This window comes from Phocoena sinus, chromosome 3 (assembly GCF_008692025.1).
Source record: "Phocoena sinus isolate mPhoSin1 chromosome 3, mPhoSin1.pri, whole genome shotgun sequence".
Classification (NCBI taxonomy): Eukaryota; Metazoa; Chordata; class Mammalia; order Artiodactyla; family Phocoenidae; genus Phocoena; species Phocoena sinus.
The window spans coordinates 120652435-120678561 of record NC_045765.1 but is presented as its reverse complement, the minus strand read 5'-3'; the positions used below and the strand labels follow the sequence as shown (position 1 = coordinate 120678561).

The 26127-nt window shown below is 36.9% G+C and overlaps 1 protein-coding gene across 10 annotated transcripts in view; it reads left to right on the top strand.

Moving 5' to 3' along the window:
• SREK1 (splicing regulatory glutamic acid and lysine rich protein 1) overlaps positions 1 to 18657 on the top strand; it is a 55766-nt gene extending 37109 nt beyond the window's left edge. For 8 of the 10 annotated variants that reach the window (XM_032626048.1, XM_032626050.1, XM_032626051.1 and 5 more), the window contains 3 exons: positions 278 to 373; positions 12765 to 12909; positions 14032 to 18657. In XM_032626048.1, the coding sequence (XP_032481939.1) occupies positions 278 to 373; positions 12765 to 12909; positions 14032 to 14181 (391 nt within the window). In that variant the 3' untranslated portion in view covers positions 14182 to 18657. The remainder of the gene's footprint in view (positions 1 to 277; positions 374 to 12764; positions 12910 to 14031) is intronic. The other 2 variants (XM_032626049.1, XM_032626055.1) reach the window with 1 other exon arrangement.
• Positions 18658 to 26127: the final 7470 nt, after the last annotated feature.

Sequence of the window (26127 nt, the reverse complement as noted above, 5' to 3'; positions counted from 1 at the left end):
TTTTTCTACTCAAGAAATCAGGTGAAAAGGAGGTCGTCTACCCTTTCTGATATGAAATCTTAGAAGATGTTTTCATTGGTCTGTAAAATTTACAGTCCATAATTTGACCTGTACTAGAATTAGATAACAGACCATTTTCATGAAAGACATTAGTTTAAACTGGCCTGCAAAGAATACTATTCACTTGAGAGCATTAAGGACCCTTTTGATTTTGTGTATTTGTATTATCTTTTATTTAAATTACTGTTTTTTAAAATGACATATTTTTGACTTCCAGGGAAAGGCGTAGGAGGAGGAGCAGGAGTTCTTCCAGATCACCAAGGACATCAAAAACCATAAAACGGAAATCTTCTAGATCTCCATCCCCTAGGAGGTAGGTTGAAAGCATGTGCTAAAACTGAGGAGGAAGCAGGGGGAAAATTTTCTCTTTTCAGTCTATTTTTTTTAACTTTATATTTTGAATGAGTAATATGTAACGTCTTTACGTGGTTTAGAAATCCAGAGAGTATAAAAAGTTATATAATGATAAGTCTTAACTTCCAACTTCCACCCAGGTGTCCATCTACCCTGTTCCCACAAGTAATGACTTTATTAGTTTTTTTGGTATATCCTTCCAGTTTTGCATATAGGTACAGATGAAAATATATAATTTTTATTTTCATCTTCTACAAAAGGTAAAACAAAATATACATGGTTGTACAATTTGCTTTTGTCACTTAACTACCAGGAGAACTTACTGTATTTATCAGAAAGTACTGCTTCATTCCTTTTTACAACTTCATGAACTTCCATTATCTAGCAGTACCTGGTTTATATAACCAGCCTGCAGTAGAATGGGTTTTCTTAATTTTCTTTTTATAAATTATATAAGTCTGTAATGAACAGCTTTGTTCGTACATAATTTTGTAATGTGCAAGTATGCAGAGAAAATTTTCGTAAATGGTATTTATTGTTGGGTCAGAGGGTGAGTGTGTTTGTAGTTTTGAGCAATTTCCTTCCCTATTGTCCTTCATAAAGATTGGCAGCAGCTTGTACTTTAACCAGCTATGTATGAGAATGCCTGTTTCCCTATAGCTACTGCAGATTGTTACCAAAGTTGTGTATTTTTGTCCATCTGATAGATGAGAAGTGGTACCAGTATATAGTAATTTCCATTGCATTTTTCTTAAGAGTGAAGGTGACCATCTCTTCATATATTTGAAGGCCATTTGTATTTCCTTTTCTGTGAGTTGTATACGTTGCCGATTTTTCATGGAGTCTGTTTTTGTGGGGGGTTTTTTTGGTTTATTTTTTCCTATTTCCAGGAGTTCTTTTTGTATTAGGGAGATTATTCTTTAGTGATTTGGTTTCAAGTATCATTCTTACTTTGTCATTTCTTCTTAGAAATTGTTTATGAGACTTGATTTTATAGAGATTTTTGATTTATGTATAGTTTAATTCCTCAAGTTTTTTCTCTTGTGACTTCTACATTATGAGTCTTAAAGGTAAAAAAAATCTTTCCTATTCCAAGGTTATAATAAAATTCCCCCATTGCTTCTTCTTGTACTTTTATGCTTTTAATTTTTGCATTTACGTCTTTGATCCATTAGGAGTTTATCCTTGTTTGCCATATGGTACATGATTCAATTTCATTTTATCTTTCTAAATGCTTCTTTGTTCTTCCAATATCATTATTAAAAACTCAGTTTTCCTAACACTAATTTGATGTATTTCCTTTGTCATATACTAAATTTTTCTGTCTGTGTTGGAGTCTATTTCTGGGGCTTCTCTGCTGTTGGACTGGTTTGACTGATAATTTGTGTACCAGTAGTGCCCCATGCTTTTAATGATTCAGATTGTATAGCATTTTTAAATATTTAGTAAGGCTCGTTCTTCCCCATACTCCTCATTGCTCTTTTTATGAGCTTTCTTGACCATTCTTGTGTGTTTATTTTTCTGTTTGAACTTGAGTTAGTTGTCTAGGCTCTAGAAATAAAACCTACTGATAATTTGTATTATAGTTGCATTACATTTATTAATTAGGGAAATTGATGAATAGATTATTAAAAAATAAAGCTTTACAAAGGTGAGTCTTTCTATCCAGGAACATGGATGGCCTACTTATTCAGGCCATCATCCTTAGTGTTTTTTCATGAATGTTTCAGTGTTTATTTCATACAGGTTTTATGCATTTTCAGTTTATTTTTAGGTATGTTTTACTTCTTTGTTCTTGTAAATGAGGTCTTTTCTTTCATTATGTCATGTAATTGGAGATTGGGTTTGTACATAGGAAGGATATTGATTTCTGTATGTATATATTTTCATCCCACTATCTTACTGATGGGTCCTAAGTTTTCAGTTGGTTTTCTGTGGTTTTCTAGGTATAGAAGAGAAACTTTTAAAAAGCTTTCCCCGGGTAGAAGGAGCATGTTTCCCAGCAGGGCTCTTTTGTTTATTTGTTCGTGGGTTATTATTTTTAGGTGAGAATAAAGGAAGGCATAGGATATTTAGGAGGTAGGCCAATTTTTTTTTTTAATACTTGGCTCGTGAAAGTCAAAACTTTTCTCAGTTGTGAACTCAAAATAGACAAAAAGGTGTATTTATATTTGCAAAGTGTCACTTCCTTCCCCATTCCTTTTACTTTAGTCTGCATCCACCCTCTGTAAGTGATCAATTGTTTATCTTTCCTTGTGTTTCTTTTTGCAAAATTAAGCAGATACATGTCTTTGAATTTCTCCTTTTCTTCACAAAAGACAGCATTCACTATCACTATATACACTGTGTGTGTGTGTGTGTGTGTGTGTGTGTGTGTGTGTGTGTGTGTGTGTGTATGGTCAGTGACTATACATACCCAGCCCCACTTCCATCCTGAGTTATTTTTTCCTTTTTTTAAATTTTTTTAATTTAATTTAATTTTTTTAAATAGATCTTTATTGGAGTATAATTGCTTCACAATACTGTGTTAGTTTCTGTTGCACAACAAAGCGAATCAGCCATATGCATAAACATGGCCCAATATCCCCTCCCTCTTGAGCCTCCCTCCCATCCTCTCTATCCCATCCCTCTAAGTTATTGAAAAGCACCAAGCCGATCTCCCTTTGCTATGCTGCTGCTTCCCAGCAGCCAACTATTTTACATTCGGTAGTGTATATATGTTGATGCTACTCTCACTTCGCCCCAGCTGTGCCTTCCAACCCCATGTCCTCAAGTCCATTTTCTATGTCTACCTCTTTATTCCTGCCCATCAGTACCATTTTTTTTTTTAGATTCCGTATATATATGTTAGCTTACGGTATTTGTTTTTTTCTTTCTGACTTACTTCACTCTGTATGACAGACTCTAGGTCTATTCACCTCACTACAAATAACTCAGTTTCATTTCTTTTTATGGTTGAGTAATATTCCATTGTATATATGCGCCGCATCTTCTTTATCCATTCACCTGTCGATGGACATTTAGGTTGGTTCCATGTCCTGGCTATTGTAAATAGTGCTGCAGTGAACACTGTGGTACATGTGTCTTTTTGAATTATGGTTTTCTCAGGATATCTGCCCAGTAGTGGGATTGCTGGGTCATATGGTAGTTCTATTTTTAGTTTTTTAAGGAACCTCCATACTGTTTTCCATAGTGGTTGTATCAATTTACATTCCCACCAACAGTGCAGGAGGATTCCCTTTTCTCCACACCCTTTCCAGCATTTATTGTTTTTAGATTTTTTGATAACGGCCATTCTGACAGCATGAGGTGATACCTCGTTGTAGTTTTGATTTGCATTTCTTTAGTAATTAGTGATGTTGAGCAGCTTTTCATGTGCCTCTTGGCCATCTGTATGTCTTCCTTGGTGAAATGTCTATTTAGGGCTTCCGCCCATTTTTTAATAAGGTTGTTTATTTTTATGCTATTGAACTCCATGATCTGTTTGTATATTTTAGAGATTAATCCTTTGTCTGTTGTTTTGTTTGCAAATATTTTCTCCCATTCTGAGGGTTGTCGTCTTTATGGTTTCCTCTGCTGTGCAAAAGCTTTTAAGTTTAATTTAATCCCATTTGTTTATTTCCATTACTCTAGGAGGTGGGTCAAAAAAGATCTTGCTGTGGTTTATGTCAAAGAGTGTTTTTCCTATGTTTTCCTCTAAGAGTTTTAGTGTCTGGTCTTACATTTAAGCCTTTGATCCATTTGGAGTTTATTTTTGTGTATGGTGTTAGGGAGTGTTCTGATTTCATTCTTTTACATGTAGCTGTCCAGTTTTCCCAGCACCACTTACTGAAGAGGCTGTCTTTTCTCCACTGTATATGTTCTTGCCTTCTTTGTCATAAATTACGTGCCCATATGTGTGTGGGTTTATCTATGGGCATTATATCCTGTACCATTGATCTGTATTTCTGTTTTTGCGCCAGTACCATACTGTCTTGATTACTGTGGCTTTGTGGTATAGTTTCAAGTCATGGAGCCTGATTTCTACAACTCTGTTTTTCTTTCTCAACATTGCTTTGGCTGTTTGGGGTCTTTTGTGTTTCCATACGAATTGTGAAATTTTTTGTTCTAGTTCTGTGAAAAATGCCACTGGTAGTTTGATAGGGATTGCATTGAATCTGTAGATTGCTTTGGGTAGTACAGTCATTTTCATAGTATTAATTCTTCCAACCCAAGAACATGGTGTATTTCTCCATGTGATTGTCATCTTTGATTTCTTTCACCAGTGTTTTACAGTTTTATGAGTACAAGTCTTTTGCCTCCTTAGGCAGGTTTATTCCTAGGTATTTTTTTGTTGTTGTTGCAATGGTAAATGGGAGTGTTTCTTTAATTTCTCTTTCTGATTTTTCATTGTTGGTGTATAGGAATGCCAGAGATTTCTGTGCATTAATTTTGTATCCTGCAACCTTACCAAATTCATTGATTAGTTCTAGTAGTTTTCTGGGGGCATGTTTAGGATTTTCTATGTATAGTGTCATGTCATCAGCAAACAGTGGCAGTTTTAATTCTTCTTTTCCAATTTGTATTCCTTTTATTTCTTTTTCTTCTCTGATTGCCGTGGCTAGGACTTCCAAAACTATGTCGAATAATAAGAGTAACGAGAGTGTACATCCTTGTCTTGTTCCTGATCTTAGTGGAAATGCTTTCAGTTTTTCACCATTGAGTATGATGCTTGCTGTGGGTTTGTGATAGGTGGCCTTTACTATGTTGAGGTAGGTTCTCTGTATGTCCTTTTTCTGGAGGGTTTTTATCATAAATGGATGTTGAATTTTGTCAATAGCTTTTTCTGCATCTACTGAGATGATCATACAGTTTTTATTCCTTAATTTGCTAATGTGGTATATCATATTGATTGATTCACGTATATTGAAGGATCCTTGCATCCCTGGGATAAATCCCACTTGATCATGGTGTATGATCCTTTTAATGTGTTGCTGGCTTCTGTTTGCTAGTATTTTGTTCAGGTTTTTTGCATGTATGTTCATCAGTGATATTGGTCTATAATTTTATTGTTTTGTGATACCTTTTTCTGGTTTTGGTATCAGGGTGATGATGGCTTTGTAGAATGAATTTGGGAGTGTTTCTCCCTCTGCACTTTTTTGGAAGAGTTTGAGAAGGATCAGTGTTAACTCTTCTCTAAGTGTTTGATAGAATTCGCCTGTGAAGCCATCTGGACCTGGACTTTTGTTGGAAGATTTTTAATTACAGTTTCAATTTCATTACTTGTGATAGGTCTGTTTATATTTTCTAATTTTTCCTGGTTCAGTCTTGGAAAATTGTTCCTTTCCAAGAATTTGTCCTTTTCTTTGTGGTTGTCCATTTCATTGGCATACAGTTGTTTGTAGTAGTCTTTCATAATCCTTTGTATTTCTGCAGCATCATTGTGTTTCTCCTTTTTCATTTCTAATTTCATTGATTTGTGTCCTCTCTTTTTTTCTTGATGAGTATCGCTAAGGGTTTATCAATTTTGTTTATCTTCTCAAAGAACCAGCTTTTAGTTTTATTGATCTTTGCTATTGTTTTCTTTCTATTTCATTTATTTCTGCACTTTTCTTATGATTTCTTTCCTTCTACTGACTTTGGGTTTTCTTTCTTCTACTTTCTCTAGTTGTTTTAAGTGTAGGGTTAGATTGTTTGAGATTTTTCTTGTTTCTTGAGGTGAGATTGTATTGCTATATACTTCCCTCTTAAAATTGCTTTTGCTGCGTCCCATAGGTTTTGGGTCATCGTGATTTCGTTGTAATTTGTTTCTATGTAGTTTTTGATTTCTTCAGTGATCTCTTGGTTATTTAGTAGCACACTGTTTAGCCTCCATGTATTTGTGTTTTTTACAGTTTTTTTTCCTGTAATTGATTTCCAATCTCATAGCGTTGTGGTCAGAAGAGATGCTTGGTAGGATTTCAGTTTTTTTAAATGTTCTGAGGCTTGATTTGTGAGCCAAAAAGTGATCTATCCTGGAGACTGTTCCATGTGCAATTGAGAAGAAAGTGTATTCTGCCACTTTGGGGTGGAATGTTCTATAAATATCAATTAGATCTATGTGGTTTATTGTGTCATTTAAAGCTTGTGTTTCCTTATTTATTTTCTGTTTGGATGATCTGTCCATTAGTGTAAGTGGGGTGTTAAAGTCCCCTACTGTTATTGTGTTCCTGTCGATTTCTCCTTTCATGGTTGTTAGCATTTGCCTCATGTATTGAGGTGCTCCTCTGTTGGGTGCATAAACATTTATAATTGTTATATCTTCTTCTTGGATTGATCCTTTGATCATTATGTAGTGTCCCTCCTTATCTCTGTAATAATCTTTATTTTAAAGTCTATTTTATTTGATGTGAGTATTGCTACTCCAGCTTTCTTTTGATTTCCATTTGCATGGAATATCTGTTTTCATCCCTTCACTTTCATTCTGTATGTGTCCCTAGGTCTGAAGTATGTCTCTTATAGACAGCATATATACGGGTCTTGTTTTTGCATCCATTCATCCAGTCTATGTCTTTTGGTTAGGTCATTTAATCCATTTACATTCAAGGTTATAATCGATATGTATGTTCCTTATACCGTTTTCTTAATTGTTTTGGGCTTGTTTTTGTGGGTCTTTTTCTTCTTTTAATGTTTCCCACTTAGAGAAGTTTCTTTAGCATTTGTTGTAAAGCTAGTTTGGTGGTGCTGAATTCTCTTAGCTTTTGCTTGTCTGTAAAGGTTTTAATTTCTCCATCGAATCTGAATGAGATACTTGCTGGGTAGAGTAATCTTGGTTGTAGGTTTTTCTCTTTCATCACTTTAAGCATATCCTGCCACTCCCTTTGGCCTGCACAGTTTCTACTGCAAAATCAGCTGATAACCTTATGGAGATTCCTTTGTATGTTGTTTTTTGTTTTTCCCTTGCTGCTTTTAATATTTTTTCTTTGAATTTAATTTTTGTTAGTTTGAGTAATATGTGTCTTGGTGTGTTTTTCCTAGGGTTTATCCTGTATGGGACTCTCTGTGCTTCCTGGACTTGGGTGACTATTTCCATTCCCATGTTAGGGAAGTTTTCCTTTATAATCTCTTAAAATATTTTCTCAGACCCTTTCTTTTTTTCTTCTTCCTCTGGACGTAATTCAAATGTTGACTATTTCCATTCCCATGTTATGGAAGTTTTCCATTATAATCTCTTAAAATATTTTCTCAGACCCTTTCTTTTTTTCTTCTTCTTCTGGACGTAATTCAAATGTTGATGTGTTTAGTGTTGTCCCAGAGGTCTCTGAGATTGTCTTCACTTCTTTTCATTCTTTTTTCTATATTTTCCTCCTCAGCAGTTATTTCCACCATTTTGTCTTTCTGCTGTATTCATTCTTCTGCCTCAGTTATTCTATTGATTCCTTCTAGTGTATTTTTCATTTCAGTTACTGTGTTGTTCATCTCCGTTTGTTCTTTAAGTTCTTCTAGGTCTTTGTTAAACAATTTTTGTATTTTCTCAGTCTGTGCCTCCATTCTATTTCCAAGATTCTGGATCATCTCTACTCTCATTACTCTGTATTCTTTTTCAGGTATATTGCCTATTTCCTCTTTATTTATTTTGTCTTGTAGGTTTTTACCTTGCTCCTTCATCTGTGACATATTTTTTTGCCATCTCATTTTTTTTTATGAGTGTGATTGTATTCCTGTCATACTGGTTGTTTGGTGTGAGGCTTCCAACACTCGAATTCGTAGGCTATTGGGTAGAGCTGGGTCTTGGTGCTGAGATGAGGAACCCCATGAGACCTCACTCTGATGAATATTCCCTGGGGTCTGAGATTCTGTTAGTGCAGTGGTTTGGACTCGGAGCTCCCACCACAGGAGCTTTGGCCTGACCCCGGGCTCATGGACCAAGATCCCACAAGCTGCTCGCGGTGCCCAAAAAATAAGAATAAATATAACAAAGTAAAAAATAAAGTTAGACTAGGAAACTAACAGATATGTTTGGAAGAATATAAAAATACAGATGAATCAACAACTGGAAGGTACATCAGTACCACAATAGTAAAAAAGGAGGAGGAGGGAAAAGAAAAAGAAAAAAAAGACGGGGGAGAGAGGTCTTGGCTGTGGAGGGTGGGGCCTAAGCAAAGGCGAGGTTTGGGTGGTGGACGGGGCCAATGCTCAGGACCCCCAGGGCTGGAAGAGGCCCTGGGAGCTGTGGGGAGCTGGCTTTTAGGCCCAAGGAACAGAAGGGGCCAAGGAGTGCCCCCCACCCCTGGTCTCAGAGGGCCGGGAACCTCACCTGGGAGCCCAGCAGGCTTCCTGGGCTCGAGTGGGCAGGGCAAACACCCTCCTCTCCTTTCCCGCTCCTCCAGTCTGGGAGGGCCCCTCCCGCCTGCCTCTCCTGATGTCCCCAGCCTCCCTCCTATGCCCCCAAGGACCCATGCGTCCTGGAGGGGGCTTTGGAGGGGAGGCACCAGCCTGGGAGCTCCGCAGGCTCCGTGGCCCGAGTGGGCCGGGCAATCACCCTCCATCCTCTTCTGCTCTTTCTGGAGGGTCCCTCCCCCCTGCCTCTCCTCATCTCCCCGGCCTCAGGGATGCCGATCCTGTCTACCCTCCTCTTCTCCTCCCCCCTCAGTCCCCCTACATCCTACCGGTTCACTTTGGGGTTCCCCCTGTCTCCTTAGGCATCAGAGTCCCCCACCAGTGGCTGGCAGGCGCCCTCTGAGTTATTTTTTAAATTGAGGAGTAGTTTATGTAAAATAAAATTCACCCTCAGTGCATTTCAGTGATTTTTAGTAATTTTCATTGCATTTTTCTTAAGAGTTCACAGGGTTTTTTTGTTTGTTTTTTTTGCGGTACGTGGGCCTCTCCCGTTGCGGAGCACAGGCTCCGGACGCGCAGGCTCAGTGGCCGTGGCTCACGGGCTCAGCTGCTCCGCGGCATGTGGGATCCTCCCGAACCAGGGCACGAACCTGTGTCCCCTGCATCGGCAGGCGGACTCTCAACCACTGCGTGACCTGGGAAGCCCAAGAGTTCACAGTTCTGTGCAACCATCGCTGCTACTTAGTTCCAGAACATTTTTTGTCACTTTGAAAGAAAGCCTGTACCCATTAGCAGTTACTCCCCATGGCTCCTTACAGCTACTAATCTACTTACTGTCTCTGTGGATTTGCTTGTTATGGACATTTCATATAGAGTCATATAACATGTGTGGCCTTTTTTTTTTCCCTGATATTTATTTATTTATTTGGTTGCACTAGGTCTTAGTTGCGGGAGGTGGGCTCCTTAATTGCGGCTCCAGGGTTCCTTAGTTGCAGCTCACCAGCTCCTTAGTTGTAGCATGCGAAATCCTAGTTGCAGCATGCATGTGGGATCTAGTTCCCTGACCAGGGATCAAACCCGGGCCCCCTGCATTGGGGCATGGAGTCTTATCCACTGCGCCACCAGGGAAGTCCCTGTGCGGTCTTTTGTATCTGACTTCTTTGACTAAATGTAACATTTTCAAGGTTCATGCATATTGTAGCATTAATCAGTACTTCATTCCTTTTTAGGGGTGAATAATATTCCACTATGGATAAAACCAGGTTTTGTTTTTTAACCATTCATTAGTTGATGGACATTTAGTATTGTTTCCATTTTTTTGCTGTTATAAATAATGCTGCTGTGAACATTTGTGTACAAGTTTTGATGTGGACACGTTTTTGTTTCTATACCTAGGAGTTGTAATTGCTGAATCATATAGTAATCCTCTCTTTATCTTCTCGAGAAACTGTGAAATTGTTTTCTGAAGTGGTTGCACTATTCTGTATTCCCATCGGCAATGTACAAGTGTTCCAGTTTCTCCACATGCTCACTGACACTTGTTATTGTCTGTGTGTAATGATATCTTGTTAAGGTTTTGATTTGCATTTCTCTAATGATTAGTGATGTTGGGCATCTTTTCATCTTTTCATTTGTGTATCTACTTCGAAGAAATGTCTATTCTAGTCTTTTGCCCATTTTGAATTAGATAATTTGGTTTTTTGTTAAGTTTTAGTTCTTTATATTCTGGTTGTTAATCCCTTACCAGATAATATGATTTCCATGTATTTTTTTCCTATACTGTGGGTTGTGTTTTCACTTTCTTTGAGTAAGTATCCTTTGATGCACAAAAGTTTTTTAATTTTGATGAATTCGAATTTATCTGTTTTTTTACTGTCATTGCTTTTTGCTGTCATATCCAAGAAATCATTGCCAAAACCAGTGTCATAAAGATTTTCCCCTGTGTTTTCTTCTAAGGGTTATGCAGTTTTAGTTTATATATTTAGGTCTTTGATCCATTATGAGATAATTTTTACATATGGTGTAAGGAAAGAGTCTAAAACTTCATTCTTTTGCATGCGGATGTCCAGTTTTCCTAGCAACATTTGTTGAAAAGCTTGTCCTTTCCCTATTGAATGGGTCTTGGCACCCTTATCAAAAATCATTTGACCATACATGAGACCATATATTTCTGTCTTTTCCATTGGTCTGTAAGTCTCTCCTTATGCCAGTACTACACTGTTTTGATTACTGTAGTTTTGTAGTAAGTTTTAAAACCAGGGATTGTGAGTCTTCCAATTTTGTTGTTAAAGATTGTTTTGGCTATTTGATGTCCCTGGAGATCCTGTGGTTTTTAGGATGGGTTTTACTTTTTCTGCTGGCAGTGCCAATGGGATTTAGATAGGGATTGCATTGAATTTGTAGATCACTTTGGATACTATTGTTATCTTAACTCTAAGTCTTCTGATCCAAGAACATGGGATGTTTTTCCATTTATTTATGTCTTTATTTCTTTTCAGCAAATTTTTTGCCTTTTTGGTTAAATTTATGCCTAAGAATCTCATTTTTTTTTTTTTTAAATAAACTTATTTATTTATTTATTTTTGGCTGCTTTGGGTCGTTGCTGCACGTGGGCTTTCTCTAGTTGTGGCGAGCGGGGGGTACTCTTTGTTGTGGTGTGCGAGCTTTTCATTGCGGCAGCTTCTCCTGTTGTGGAGCACGGGTTCTAGAGCTCAGGCTCGGTAGCTGTGGTGCACGGGCTTAGTTGCTCCGTGGCATGTGGGATCTTTTCAGACCAGGGCTCAAACCTGTGTCCCCTGCATTGGCAGGTGGATTCTTAACCACTGCACCACCAGGAAGGTCCCAAGAATCTCATTCTTTTTGATGTAGTTGTTTCCTTGGCTTTAAGAGTTGTATATAAAGATATACATACATAAATAATGTAGCAAATGTATTTTTCTTTTGAATATGCTAGTAGTGGTTTTTGTTTTGTTTTTTTTTTGCTTTGCAAAAGTTTATGTAGGCATACTAATGAATCTTTTATCGTACCTGGAATTTTATTTATGGCTAAAAAAATCTTCCCCTTCACTCAAGTTAGAAAGAAATTTATTCATGTTTTCTTCTAGTACTTGTATTGTTGCATGTAAAAAATTTAGGTCTCTAATCCATTTGGATTTATTTATTTATTTATGTGAATGAGATATGGACCCAGTTTTGTCTGTTTCCAAATAATAATCCAGTTGTCCCCAAGTCTTTTATTTATAAAAGACGAACTTTGCCCCAGTGATTTGAGATGCCATCCCTTTGTTTTATTGAATTTTCATAGGTACTTGGGTCTGTTTCCTAAGTGTTTTTATTTGTTCCCCTGGTCTTTGTGTTTATTTTTAAAATATTCATAATTAAGACAAAAAGGTTTAGAATTCCATATTAAGGCTAATTATTTTGAATAGGTGTCTGTTATGCTTCTGATAGGAAATGCATCGGTTTTTTTCCCTCTAATTTTAAGGATATGTAATTTTTACAAATGGAACTTGTTCATTCCATCTTCTGCTTAATGTTTGCTCTTGAATTGGTGGATGGGCCTTTTTTGTAATTGTGAATGAGAGGGGAGGGCACATGGCATAATTGGTTATTTGAAGTTCCATGTTTTCCTAGAAGTCATTCAGCCTTACCTGAGAGCCATATCTGATTCTTTATCATTTTTATTCTTTTCTGCTTATTCATTTTTTACTTTGAAAAGATGGGTAAAAAAATATTATATGTTTTGTTTTGTTTTATCCTGATTACAGTAGATAAATAAACCTTGAATGTTTCAAAACTAAGAAATTGATAATACAGAATTGTGTTTTATATGAACACTTGGTGGCCTCTGCGGTAATGACTTGTGTGTCTAAAAAATTAACTGGGTGTGGGGTGGAGTTAGGTGGGCTACAGGACTCATTTATGTTATTTGGTCCACCAGGTTACTGATACGCTTGTTTACAGTGCATTAATGTTAGGTAAGAATATTTTGTCAACATTATAGTGGGTGTTTACTTTTTTAGAAGTTAATGACATTATTAATATTCTTATAGCAGAAATAAGAAGGATAAAAAGAGAGAAAAAGAAAGGGACCACATCAGTGAAAGAAGAGAGAGAGAACGTTCAGCCTCTACAAGAAAGAGTTGTAATGACAGAGATGGGAAGGAAAAGGTGGAGAAGAACAATACTTCACTTAAAGTAAGAAAGTCGTTCAGTGTTTAGGGTTTGAATAATTAATGTTTGAGATTGTTCTTCTTTATTGCATAGAGGTAATTTTATACTACCAGTGCCTTGTATTGTTTTTGGTGCTATTTGTTAAATTGGTAGTTTTCTAACCTAATTTTTGAAGATAAGAACTAATTAATGTAATGTTTACTAGTGTAAACAATTGCATTCCTTATTTTAGAGAATCACAGAATGGCATACAATAAATTTTAACTATGTACTGGAATAGTTTTACTTGTTGCCATTTTCCTCACTATATTTGTTTTAGCAAATTTGACAGGTGATGTTATCATTGGTTTTGTAATATATATTTGTTTTAGCAAATTTGACAGGTGATGTTATCATTGGTTTTGTAATATATACCAAAGTTAGGTTTGTTGAATTAGAATAATTAATGGAAAACCAAATTCCACCAGGTAAGGGTTTTTGTTTTGTTTTCCTCCTTTTTTTTTTTTTTGATAAAATATTTTAAGTACTTGTGAATTAGGTTAATTCCCTTATTATACTGGTAAGTATATTTGTGTTTGGAGATCAATTATGAGTTCTGAAGCTTTTATTTTACAGTCTTATTTATTCCCATACTGATAGAGGTTTATCATCATTGTAAGTAACATTGATAATATCTCCTGAGCACTTAATACATTCCAGGCTCTGTTCCACATGTTCTCATTTAATTCTCCGTTAAGTTGAGAGCTGAATTTGGACTGTTCTTAAACAGTCTTTGGTAGGAGGAATAGTGATTTCTTTTTCTACATTCCCTTATTTTTGCTTCTTTGGTATCCAGATTACAAATCTGTCCTGGCATCTATGGGAACTGTTTTACTTTCAGCCGATCAGTTCCACCTTTCAAGTCAGTCAGCAGCGTTTGTTGAATTCTTTCCTAGAGTTTCTATTATCTCCATAGATTGTCCTATCTTTTATTAGAAGTACAAAGGACATATTGATACGTTTGTATATACTATTTATATGAAGATGTAATGAGAGATAGTACCCAGTTTGACTAATTCACAAAAGATAAAGTTTTAGCCAGAACTAGATGTAGTAGCAGACAACTCTTGAGAAAAATATTAAATGTATACCTAATATTCATTGTAGGAGAAGGAGCACAATAAAGAACCAGATTCAAGTGTGGGAAAAGAAGTAGATGACAAGGATGCACAAAGGACTGAGGAAAACAAAGTACAGCAAAATGGGAATTGTCAACCAAATGAAGAAAACCTCTCTACCAAAACAGAAGCAGTATAGGACCTACAAATGCACCTCTCAACACACGCTGGAATAGAATCCAAAGCTTTGAATTCTCTCAACAAGATGTTAAACAGTGAAGAAATCCAGTAGAGCATAAAGATATGAGCTAACAGCTTTTTTAGTTGTTAGGTGACTTTGTGGCCATCTTGTTACTGAGTAAGAAAATAAAGCATGGACGTCGTGAAAATAACAGGTGTTACCCAAACTCCTCTACCCAAACTCCTCATCTTCTAAAAGCTGTGCATTTCCATGGTGGCTGACACACTTGTCATGTGGTTTGTTAAGTGTTTGCGAAGAACCATTAAAATAAATGGGACATTAAAGATCTAAATTTGTACTATCCATCAAAGACTGGAGATAAGCATTGGAGGCTCTTTTTAAAAATGCTAGTAACTGATTTTGTATTGTTTTACTTTTTTTTTTAATTTCAATATATTACAGATTGATGATGTGCTTGAAATTGGTGCAAATATATACACACCCTTGTAAGTGCGGAGTATGTAAGAAGTTTTAACATTGACTTCACAGGATTTACAGTGATTGTGTTAAATTCTCACTATTGTGCTTTCTTTTGCTCACTGTTTAGGACAGAAGTTTTTCTTTAAAATAGTTTTACAGATTCAAGTTGCTTACATGAGTGGATTAAAAACCAGCTGACAATGCATGCTACTGTTCTTTTTCAAAAGGAAGAACAACTGTGTTGAATACTAATAATATATTAGTATTCAGTGTTCAGAATCATTGGGTCTTCCCACAAAATAACCATTTCTTTTTGAACTCTTTTGACATTTCCAAGCTTATTATGAACAGTATCACAGTGCGTGTCGTCAGTTGTAGGTGGCAAAGGTGCCACTTATAATAAGAAAACTGGGTTTTCAAAATGGGCTATGGGAGCACAAGCTGAAGCTTTAGTGCCTTCTACAATGTGGTATACTGTTTTCTAGAATTTTATATGGACTAGTCATTCTCAATTCATATGGAATTTAGATGGATATTCCATTCCCTCCCATAGAGAAGTGTGAAAGTGGTATGTCAGAAGAGCTTCTTACTTGGTTCACTTAATATGAGAGGGAAGTCTGTTTTCAAGAATGACTTTAGAGCTTAAAACAGCAATGCAGTTTTGGGACCATCAGTTTCATACTGTGATCATTGAAAATGAAGCAGCATGTTCTTATTTTACTTAAAGCAGAACGCTTTAGTTGTCTACATTGGATGGCCTTAATTATTACCTCTCAATCATCTTCTCATAAATGATGTGCAGAAATTGTACTTAAAGGAGAGCATATGAGTTTGTCTTATGTGTAAGGATATGTTTACTTAAGCTTAAAATATAGGTCATCCGACATTGTTAGGCACACTTTTGGCAGAAAGTATGCAAGTAGTAAAATGACAACATTGCTAATATTTTCCCCCAGAACACAACTCATAGTTTCAGAACTCTTTTCATTGTTGTATTTCCAAAAGTTATACCTTTTAATTAGCATGTTATTAAAAAATCAAGTATAATTAGTTTAATGCAGTCTAATACAATCAAATTACTCAGTTGCCTTACCTCATGGGAAGAGTTACTTATAGATTTAAAAAGCTGAGTAGCACATCAGTTACTTGGTTTCAACTTGAGTTTTCTTTTAATGTTAATACTATTGAAATTTAAGTATTTGGTGAAGAATGGAAAGAATTGCCCTTATTGCAAGTAATGAAGCCTGGTTTGATTATGAAGCTGCTTAATTACTCCTCATGTGTTCAGAATTACTGTGTTTTTTTTTCCTTTTTTTCACTGTGTACATTAAAATTTTTGAAAATGCTTTACTATGTAAAGTATAGATGGTCATTTTAATCATTCAGCCACATACGGTTGGCTGGTAAACAGCTTATTTTGATATAAGAATGCTTGGGTGTATATGGAAAGATTGTGAAGGAGTGTGTGTGTCTTGCATCAAAGCTTCTTATTTATGATATGTAAGTAGAATAGAGCAAATGTTGTTTGAATCTTTGTTATTTTTAGTACTATTTCTCTAATAAAGCTAAGTATTTTAGAGGAAAGTATTTGTTCATGCATTTCAAAACAGCATCTTAGGTTTGTCCTGTTCTTGTTTTAGCTGGCATATAAATTGTTTTGATATGGAGAGTGCATGTTTATGTGGTGTGTAAAGCCATCATTTAAAGTTTGAGTATTTTCTTGTACTCTGGACTCTATTAAATGTTTTTTATGTTGGTAATTAACATAGTTATTTGGTTCCTGCTGCCAGTTATTTTTCTTGATGAGGTTTATTCATCTTTAAAACAGTCATACTAATCTTAACAGACACTGATTTATAAAAATTGGGCATGAATAGGAATACAAGAGGTCCGGAGAAAGTGAAATCATTTTCTTAAACAGGCTTATGGAAGCAAAGCTTTCTAGGGTCTAGAGGTACTGGAGGGAAGGAGGGAGTGTGTGAGTGTGTGTGTGTGTTGTGTGTAAGAGAGAGACATCTTTTTCTCTTTGTTCACTTTTAAGCGCTGATATGTTTTCTTTTATTTTTTTCTTGTGAGGTATTTTTTTATTTCTTTAAAACTGTCTTTTTCATCCCAGGTAGATATTGTCAGGAAAACTTGAGGTAAGGCCAAGAAGACAGCCATTTTACACTTAATACCTTCTGTAAATTTTCTTTTTCATCTTGATTATATAGCGAGTACATTCTGTTCCTTAAATTGTAGTTGCTATTCAGCATTCTAGACAAATTCTCTTGGTCCTCTTGTTCTTGCTTTTCAGCATTGTGCACTTAACTGGTAATAAAAGATGGTCCTTCATAAGCTAGCCAGTTTCATGTGAGGAAACAAGTATAAAACCCTCAACTTCCACAGCTATCTCATTATTATTTTCCATTGAATCTAATTAACTTATAGTTACGAACACACTAGTCAGCTTGTGATTTTTCTGTTTAGAATCTTTTTTTCCGAGGGGTTCAGTATACGCTGTGTTGATCTTTAGAAGTATCATAGAGACTTAAATTTTGACATGCCTCAATTAAAAGTAAAAACCGGCATTTAGAATCAATTTTTTTTTTTTGTCAAGAAAATAATTTCTTTTGTGGTATTAGTCATCTTCAGGATGCTCATTCATTCCTATATATAGGTTGCTACCTTTGAAATTAAAAAAAAAAAAAAACAACCTTGAGCCAAATCTGGTCTCACCTGAAGATATTATTCAAATTTAAGGATTATAATATATACTAATGGCTTTTAAAAGTTTTTTAAAAACCTATTTGGAATAGTATGATTTGGTTTAAATCTTTAGTAGTTGAATTAGCAGTTAAAATGAATTCTTTTTGAGGGATGCATTAAGTAACATTTCAGTGGGAAATTTCTTATATTTTCATTGGAAGATAGTATCTGGTTTTAACTGGGTAAGTTATGAAGTAGAGCTGTTTCCACAAAGTAATTATGTTCCTTATGTGTTTTAAATATTTTTTTAAAAAAATTCACTGCCTATATACTTAGATGTTCTCATGTTTATTTACTAATGTAATAGTCATTTAAAATTAAATTGTTTATTTTCAAATTTCAGAAGTTAGTGCTCTCAAAGGGCTAAATGATATTTCTGGAAGCAGGAGTCGAGTATAAATGTAATAAAATAATCTTTTAAAATAAAATTCACTTCCCTACTTAAACTTGGGTTTGTGGGTGAATTTGTTTTTCTTAAATACACTTTTATTGGTGATGCTGCCAAAGAGTGGTACATGATTTTAAAAATAAAAGCTAAAGCTGAAGGTAGGTTGGATTTAGTAACTAAATTTCTTTCTATTCCATTTAAGGTACTTTTATAGTTTCTAGCAATTAATTATAATTGTTTATATATAATACATTTCTTAACATACTGTTCTTAAAAGCAGATTTTTAGCCTGTTGCCTGATTTTAAATTTACTTTGTATCTAGCTAACATTTTAATTTTGAGAATTGCCAACTTTTGTAAAACTTCACAAATTTTACCATTAAGATTTGTTTTCCAAGGATTGGAGTAGAATAATAGTTCTCTCCATTCTTGATTAACTTTTGTTTGCTAGATAGATAATTTCTTAACTGTGTATGTAAGTTCAAACTCATGAAATTCATGCTGAATTAGAGTTGAAGAGATTGAGTTCCACCTGTTTAAGGTTAGTGGTAGGCAAAAAACTGTTAGGAAACACGCTACAGAATTCTCTGATTTCCACAGAAGGTTACATTTGGGTGTACTGTGTAGTTGTATAGGTAGTTCAATTTAATAGTTAAATATTACTCTCCTTCATCTTAATTAGGTTAATACAGCAGTGCTTATTCTTTACATAATGCTATGGATTATCAAGGGAAGGGTTCAAAATGTAAACAAAAAGGTGCTGCATAGGTGGTGTATATTATGTGAGTAGGACTACTTCCATATGGTACTAGTAAACATTTATCAGATGCTGCTGCTATTGTGTTATATTTTTAATAAAATGAAAATCTTAAAATCTTTCCACTGTTGAGTAGTAATTTCACCGAATTCTAAGACACGTTTTTGCATATTTACAGCTTATTTTTATAACTGAAAGGTTTGGTAACAGCCTCTTTAGGGTTCAGAATTACCACCAAAATAGAGGTTTTTGATCATTGGGTGTACTTCATGTTGTGTGGCAATAACTCTAGTCAGAGCTTTGCATCTCCAGCATTTTGTAGTGTTCCAGTAAGTGATAGCAGCTCTTTGAATCTCCCTTTTGTTTTCAGAATCAACTTCTTACTATGTTATTTGCACAATGAAAATTGCCACCACTTGTCTTTTTTTTTTTTTTTTTTTTTTTTTTTATAAATTTATTTATTTTTGGCTGCATTGGGTCTTCATTGATGCGCGTGGGTTTTCTCTAGTTGCGGTGAGCAGGGGCTACTCTTTGTTGTGGTGCGTGGGCTTCTCATTGTGGTGGCTTCTCTTGTTGCGGAGCACAGGCTCTAGGCATGCGGGCTTCAGTAGTTGTGGCATGCAAGCTCTAGAGTGCAGGCTCAGTAGTTGTGGCACACAGGCTTAGTTGCTCTGCAGCATGTGGGATCCTCCTGGACCAGGGCTCGAACCCATGTCCCCTGCATTAGCAGGCGGATTCTTAACCACTGTGCCACCAGGGAAGCCCCCACCACTTGTCTTTTAACAGCAAGTGGAACGCCTTCTCCAGTATATCAAAAGTATAACTCTCCATTTGGTAAGTGAGCTGTGTACTTGGGGTGGTCATTTAAGTGAGACAGCCTATTTGAAGTGTCTCTGTAAAAGAAAAAAACATTGGCTATCAGATATGTAAATTCAGAACCCTGTATGACCTGGTGGTTTAGCTGGTGCAGAGATGGTGAGGCTGTCACTGATTTCCCTGTGTAGGCCCTCTGTTTTAGCTGCCTTCTGTGGTTAAACCATGAGCCATTTTGGTTTCCAGATGTGTTGAACTACATGGGGTGAGGATGAGTTGGGGGTGAGAGAGGAGAGATCCTTGCCAATAGTGAGTTTGAACTTCTCCAGGTGTGACCTCCACAGGACTTCCTAAAGGAATGCCAGATTGGAGTAGCAGCCACATTTGACTTCCAGACAAAATGTCTCTTATGTTGTATTATTTTTGTTATGAATGATTTCTAAATAGTAATTGAGTATAATTAGAGTACATTTAGTTTTTATAATGATGATTTTCTTACCTTGGGAAAAATAAGATTCACTGAAAAATAAAGTCTCTTAAAAAGTATGTCACTCTGGGGCTTCCCTGGTGGCGCAGTGGTTGAGAGTCCGCCTGCCAATGCAGGGGACGCGGGTTTGTGTCCCGGTCCGGGAAGATCCCACATGCCGCGGAGCAGCTGGGCCCGTGAGCCGTGGCCGCTGAGCCTGCGCGTCCGGAGCCTGTGCTCCGCAATGGGAGAGGCCACAACAGTGAGAGGCCCGTGTACTGCAAAAAAAAAAAAAAAAAAGTATGCCACTCTGTTTAATGTAGTAATAGCCACAGTATGAAAATCAGAGGTGGTAAATGGAATCAGTTATACAGGCATGACTTCTAGTACTGTTTTTCCTTCTACTGAGCTCCAGTCCTTCTGATTAGTGTAGCACCTGACACAAAGAACTCACTGATTATTAGCTATTACATTACTGGATATCTTACCAGCACCATTTATCCTGTTTCAAACAAAACATTCAATTTCCAATACCAGGTCTATGCCTCTGCTCCTTATTGTTTTTCACCAGAACTGACATCTTTTCACTTCAGGCCTTTTTCCAAATTCTATTCAACATAAATTTGTTACTTGATTAAATTCCTTTCAATTGGTCTGTAATTTTGGAATGTCTTTCTTGTTTTAGTATACAGGTCATGCTGGCCTGAGAGAATTGAGTTGGACGTTGTTCCCTCTTGAATTTTCTGAAGAAATTTGTGTCATGTTCACTGTTTCTTTCATAAATATTAGGTGGAGTTCCCCAGGAAAACCAACCTGAGCCTGGAATTTCCTTTTCACGATACAAATTCAACATTAAAAATAGATTTAGGGCTATTCTTGAGTGAGTTTTGGTGTTCTTTGTCTTCTAAGGAATGTGTCCGTTTTATCTAAGTTGTTGAATTTGTCAGCATAAAGTTGTTTATGACATTCTCTTATTATTTCAATATACATGAGATCTATAGTGATAGCCTCTCTCATTCCTAATATTGTTAACTTAAGGTCTTTCTCTTTTTATCCTGATGAGTTAGGCTAGAGATTTATCAGCTTTATTTTCTCCAGTAATCAGATTTTGTTTTCATCAGATTTTCTCTTTTTTTCTGCTTTTTATTTCACTGATTTCTACTCATTATTTCTTTCTTCTGCTTTTTTCCACTTAGTTTGCTCTTCCATTTTTCTTCTTCTTAGTGTAAAGTGTGAGCTGGTATCACTGACTTGAGACCTTTTTTTTTAACCATTTAAAAATTGAAGTACAGTTAATTTACAATGCACTAGTTTCAGACATACATCAGAGTTATTCATTTTATATATTTAAATATATATCTTTTTTAGATTCTTTTCCATTTAGGTTATTACAAGATATTGAGAGACCTTCCCTAATAGAGGTATTTTAGTGCTATAAATTTCCCTCTAAGCATTGCTTTTGCTGCCTTCCAACAAATTTTGATAACGTGTCTTCATTTTCATTCAGTTCAAGACACTTCATGATTTTCCATTTGGCATTGTCTTTGATCCACAGGTTATTTTAAATGTGTGTTACTTGGTATCCAAATATTTGGGAATTTCCAAGATCTTTGTTACTGATTTCTAACTTAATTCCATTGTGGTTAGGAAATAGTTCTTACGGTTTGATTCCTTTTAAATTGTCTAAAACTTGCTTTTTGGCCCACAAATGATACAGCTTCATAAATGTTCCATGTGCACTTGAGAAGAATGTATCTTCTGGCAGTTGTTTGGTGAAAATCTATAATGCCAGTTAGGTCATGTTTGTTGATGGGGGTGTTCAAGTCTTCTATATTCTTTTTTTTTTTTTTGTGCGGTACACAGGCCTCTCACTGTTGTGGCCTCTCCCGTTGTGGAGCACAGGCTCCGGACGCGCAGGCTCAGCGGCCATGGCTCACGGGCCCAGCCGCTCCGCAGCATGTGGGATCTTCCCGGACCGGGGCACGAACCCGTGTCCCCTGCATCGGCAGGCGGACTCTCAACCACTGCGCCACCAGGGAAGCCCAAGTCTTCTATATTCTTACTGATTTTCTGTCTGCCATTGCCTGTCATCACTCATTATCTGTCAATTAAGTAGTAAGAGGTCTTGGAATCCCCAACTAGATTGTGGATTTATTTCTCATTTCAGTTCTCTCTGGCTCATATATATTTTGAAGCTGTTATTAGGCTCATAAATGGGGTTGTTATGTTCTCATATTGACATTTTTATCATTATTAATATTACTCTTTTTATTCCTGGTAATATTCTTTGCTTTGAAATATTTTTCTTATATTAATGCTAGCAGTCTAGTTTAAAAATTAAAAAAAAACCATTAGCATGGTGTTATCTTCCTTCATCCTTTCACTGTTTTTATATTTAAAGGGTACTTCTTGTGGGCCTCATGTAGTTTGGTCTTGCTTTTTTTTTTTTTTTTTTTTTTTTAGATGTTGGGGGTAGGAGTTTATTAATTAATTTATTTTTGCTGGGTTGGGTCTTCGTTTCTGTGCGAGGGCTTTCTTTAGTCGTGGCAAGCGGGGGGCCACTCTTCATCACGGTGCGCAGGCCTCTCACTATCGCGGCCTTTCTTGCTGCGGAGCACAGGCTCCAGACGCGCAGGCTCAGTAGGTGTGGCTCACGGGCCCAGCCGCTCCGCGGCACGTGGGATCCTCCCAGACCGGGGCACGAACCCGTGTCCCCTGCATCGGCAGGCGGACTCTCAACCACTGCGCCACCAGGGAAGCCCTGGTCTTGCTTTTTTAAAATCCAGTCTGACGACCTCCGCTTTAGTTGGAGTGTTTAGACCAGTAACATTGAATGTGGTTATGGATTTCATTGGGTTTAAATCTGTCATCTTGCTGTGTATCCTCCATTTATCTCCTCCGTTTTTGTTTGTATTTTCCTCTTGATCTGCCTTCTTTTGGACTCAGTACTGATTATTCCATTTCATCATCTCTGTTGGCTTATTAGCTATAATTCTTTAACTTTTGAGTGGCTTTAGGGTTTACTCTATGTGTGTATTTTCACTTATCACAGTGTACGTGTAAGTTAGTATACCATTTCATGTATAGTGTAAGAACTTTGCAATAATATTCTTTCATTTTCCCACTCTCAGGTTTGTGCTGTTTTTGTCATGCATTTTACTTAAAGCGTGTCAAAATGTCCATAATATGGTGTAATTTTTTTTTCTTTAAACAGTCAATTTTAAAGAGATTTTAAAGAAGAAGAAAAAAGTCTCTTCTGTTTCCCCACAGATTTACAATTTATGGTGCTTTTCATTCCTTTGTGTATATTCATATTTCTTTATTTTTTGGCTGCATTGGGTCTTTGTTGCTGCACATGGGCTTTGTCTAGTTGTGGTGAGCAGGGGCTACTCTTTGTTCCGGTGCCCGGGCTTTTCATCGTGGTGGTTTCTCTTGTGGAGCACAGGCTCTGCGTGTGTGGGCTTCAGTAGTTGCAGCATGCGGGCTCAGTAGTTGTGGCCTGTGGGCTTAGTTGCTCTGCGACATGTAGGATCTTCCTGGATCAGGGATTGAACCCGTGTACCCTGCATTGGCAGGTGGATTCTTAACCACTGTACCACCAGGGAAGTCCTCATATTTCTACTTGGTACTATTTTCATTCTGACTGAAGACATCCTTTAACATTTCTAATAGTTCAGGCCTGTCAGTGGTGGAATCTTTCACCTTTTGCATGCTGAATTTTATTTCAACTTAATATTTTAAAGATATTTTTGCTGGATATAGACTTCTATGTTGACTTTTTTTTTTTTTTCCCAGTGCTTTAAAAATGTGGCTCCACTGTCCTTTGGTTTACTTTGTTTCCATCAAGATGCCTGCTATCATTCTGATCATTGTTCCAATATACAGAATGCAGACTTTCTCTTGTGGCCACTTTCAAGATTTTCTCTTCATTCACTGGTTTTAATCCATTTTGATTATGATGTGCCTTGGTGTTGTTTTATTTTTGTTTTATGTGCTTCTGTTTCCTTGAGCTTCTTGGGCCTGTGTATTTTGAGTTTCTTTTAAATTTGGAAAATTTCCAACCATTATTTCTTCAAATACGTTTTCTTTCTCTTCGACACTTTATAGTCTTCAATTACATTTATATTGCCACTTGGAGTCTCACCGCTCACTGATGCTGTGTTCATTTTTTCAACTTTCTTTGTTTCACGTTGGATAGTTCTATTGCTATATCTGAGTTTATTAATATTTTCTTCTGTAGAATCTAATCTGTTCATCTTATCCAGTGTATCTTTTTTAAAAAGGTCTAAGGTGTTTTGCAAATTTATGAGTTCAATTTAAGTCATTTTTGTATCCTCCATGTCTCTATTTTACATGTTAAAATGTAAATGTAATTCAAGCATATAAAATATAACTTGTGAATTTTACCTTTTTTTGGTTCTGAATGTTTTTGGTTCTGAATATCCTATTGATATTCTTTAGCTTTGTTCTGAGATGCTTTTAAGTTACTTGGGAACTGTTTGGAAGGATCAGATTAGCCATTTATGTAGGGCTAATGTTACCCTACTACTGAAGTGATACTCTTCTGTGCACTTGATGCTCTATGAATTATGCTCTACTCCAACCCCCATCCTGGCCCATGGGAACACCAACAGTTTCCAGTCTGTTTAAGCTTTGGGGATTTTCCCCTTTGATCCTTCCTGGTGTTTATTCCTGAGCCTCGGGTAGTTTCTTCCCATGCATATGCTGACCATTACTCAACTGAAGACACAAACATCCCAGTGTGCAGATCTTCAGAGCTTTTCCTCTGTGCAGCTCTTTAATCTGTACTCTGCTCTTGTGATCTGCGGCTATCTTGTCCTCAGTGGGCTCCCAGCATCTCCTCAACTCAGACCACTGGGTTCTGCCTTGGTTTCCCCTTCTTTTGCTTCAGCCTGTAGACTTCCCTCAGGCAGTAAGCTGGGGGCAATCATAGGGCTCACCTCATATGTTGATCAGAGATCACCAGCTCGATCTGATTGTTGTCTGATGTCCAATATCTGAAAACCATTGTTATGTATATTTGTTTTTTTCCAGTGTTTCAAGTGAGATGGTAAACACATTTCTGTGATTCCATCTTGGCCAAAAGTGGACGTCTGCTGTAATAGTTTTCAACCTACATTTTTTGGCTACATACTTTTTGCTGATAATCTATATTATATTACTCTACACACACACACACACACACACACACACACACACACAGAGAAATGACCAGAGTCTTAGGACTGGTGCAAGTGATGGCTCCTGAAGCTTAAACTTTATTATCTTCATGGTAAATCCATCTTTGGGTCTTACTTAAGAAAAGAGGAAGGACAAGATTCGGCAGGATGGAGGCTTCGGTCCAGCCTGATCAGACTCTTGCCAAGTGCAATATGGCCAATGACAACCAATGAAGGAGGTGGTGTTTACAAGGACTGATTTCTTGATAGATTATAAAAACTCATTTGCTTAAAGATCAGGGAAGCCACTCAGCCGGTAGCTTGGATCCAATGGATCCACCTCTAGATCAGGCAGCTTGGAGTACACATCTCTCAGGAGCCCTCCGTCCAAGAGGTTGCCCACCTGCATGGGAGAAATCTCACTGTACAGTACCACACAAGCTGAATCTGTGTTGCATACCCTTATCTTTGTTGTCCTAACTTCAAGCTCCTACTAGTTACATGGTGTGAGAGCAAGCTAATATCAGAAATTTGAACAGAGGTTAAACTAAGATACACCCTAGTCAGGAGAATGTGATTATAGGACAAATCACAAAACTAACAATTTAAACATCTTAACTAAACCACAGCTAGCAACTTAGATTGCTGTCAGGTGTAGAGTAGGGTAATATAAGGACAACTAGAATTTGGAAATTATTTAGCTAGTCTGTTGCTCTCTGGGTCCGTGGGCATGTAGGCTGTTCATCAGTTCTTAAGAGCAGTGATGATAAACAGCAATAAATTAATAGCAATAATAAAAGTATTCTCTTTGTTTTCTCTGAAGTAAGAAAGGAATCTGGCAGCTTTTCAAAGAAAGTATGAAATCCAGGGAGGTGGGAGCAGGGCAGCTGTGAGCCTCTGGTGCCTTGGTGAGGGTTAAGAAAAGATGCTTCCTCTGGGTGATGCAACTGCATGGCTGCTTGGCTTGGCAGATGGAGTTCAGTTTGAAGTTCAGGCTCCCTTGTCTCCCGGACTGGGCATCTTCGTGCAATAAACACACTACACAGTTGTCTGTGGGGCACCGGTAGTGGGAGGCGGCTTCAATAATCTCCCCCCTCCAGCCCCAGCCTCTGGCCGGCCTGTTTGGCACGGG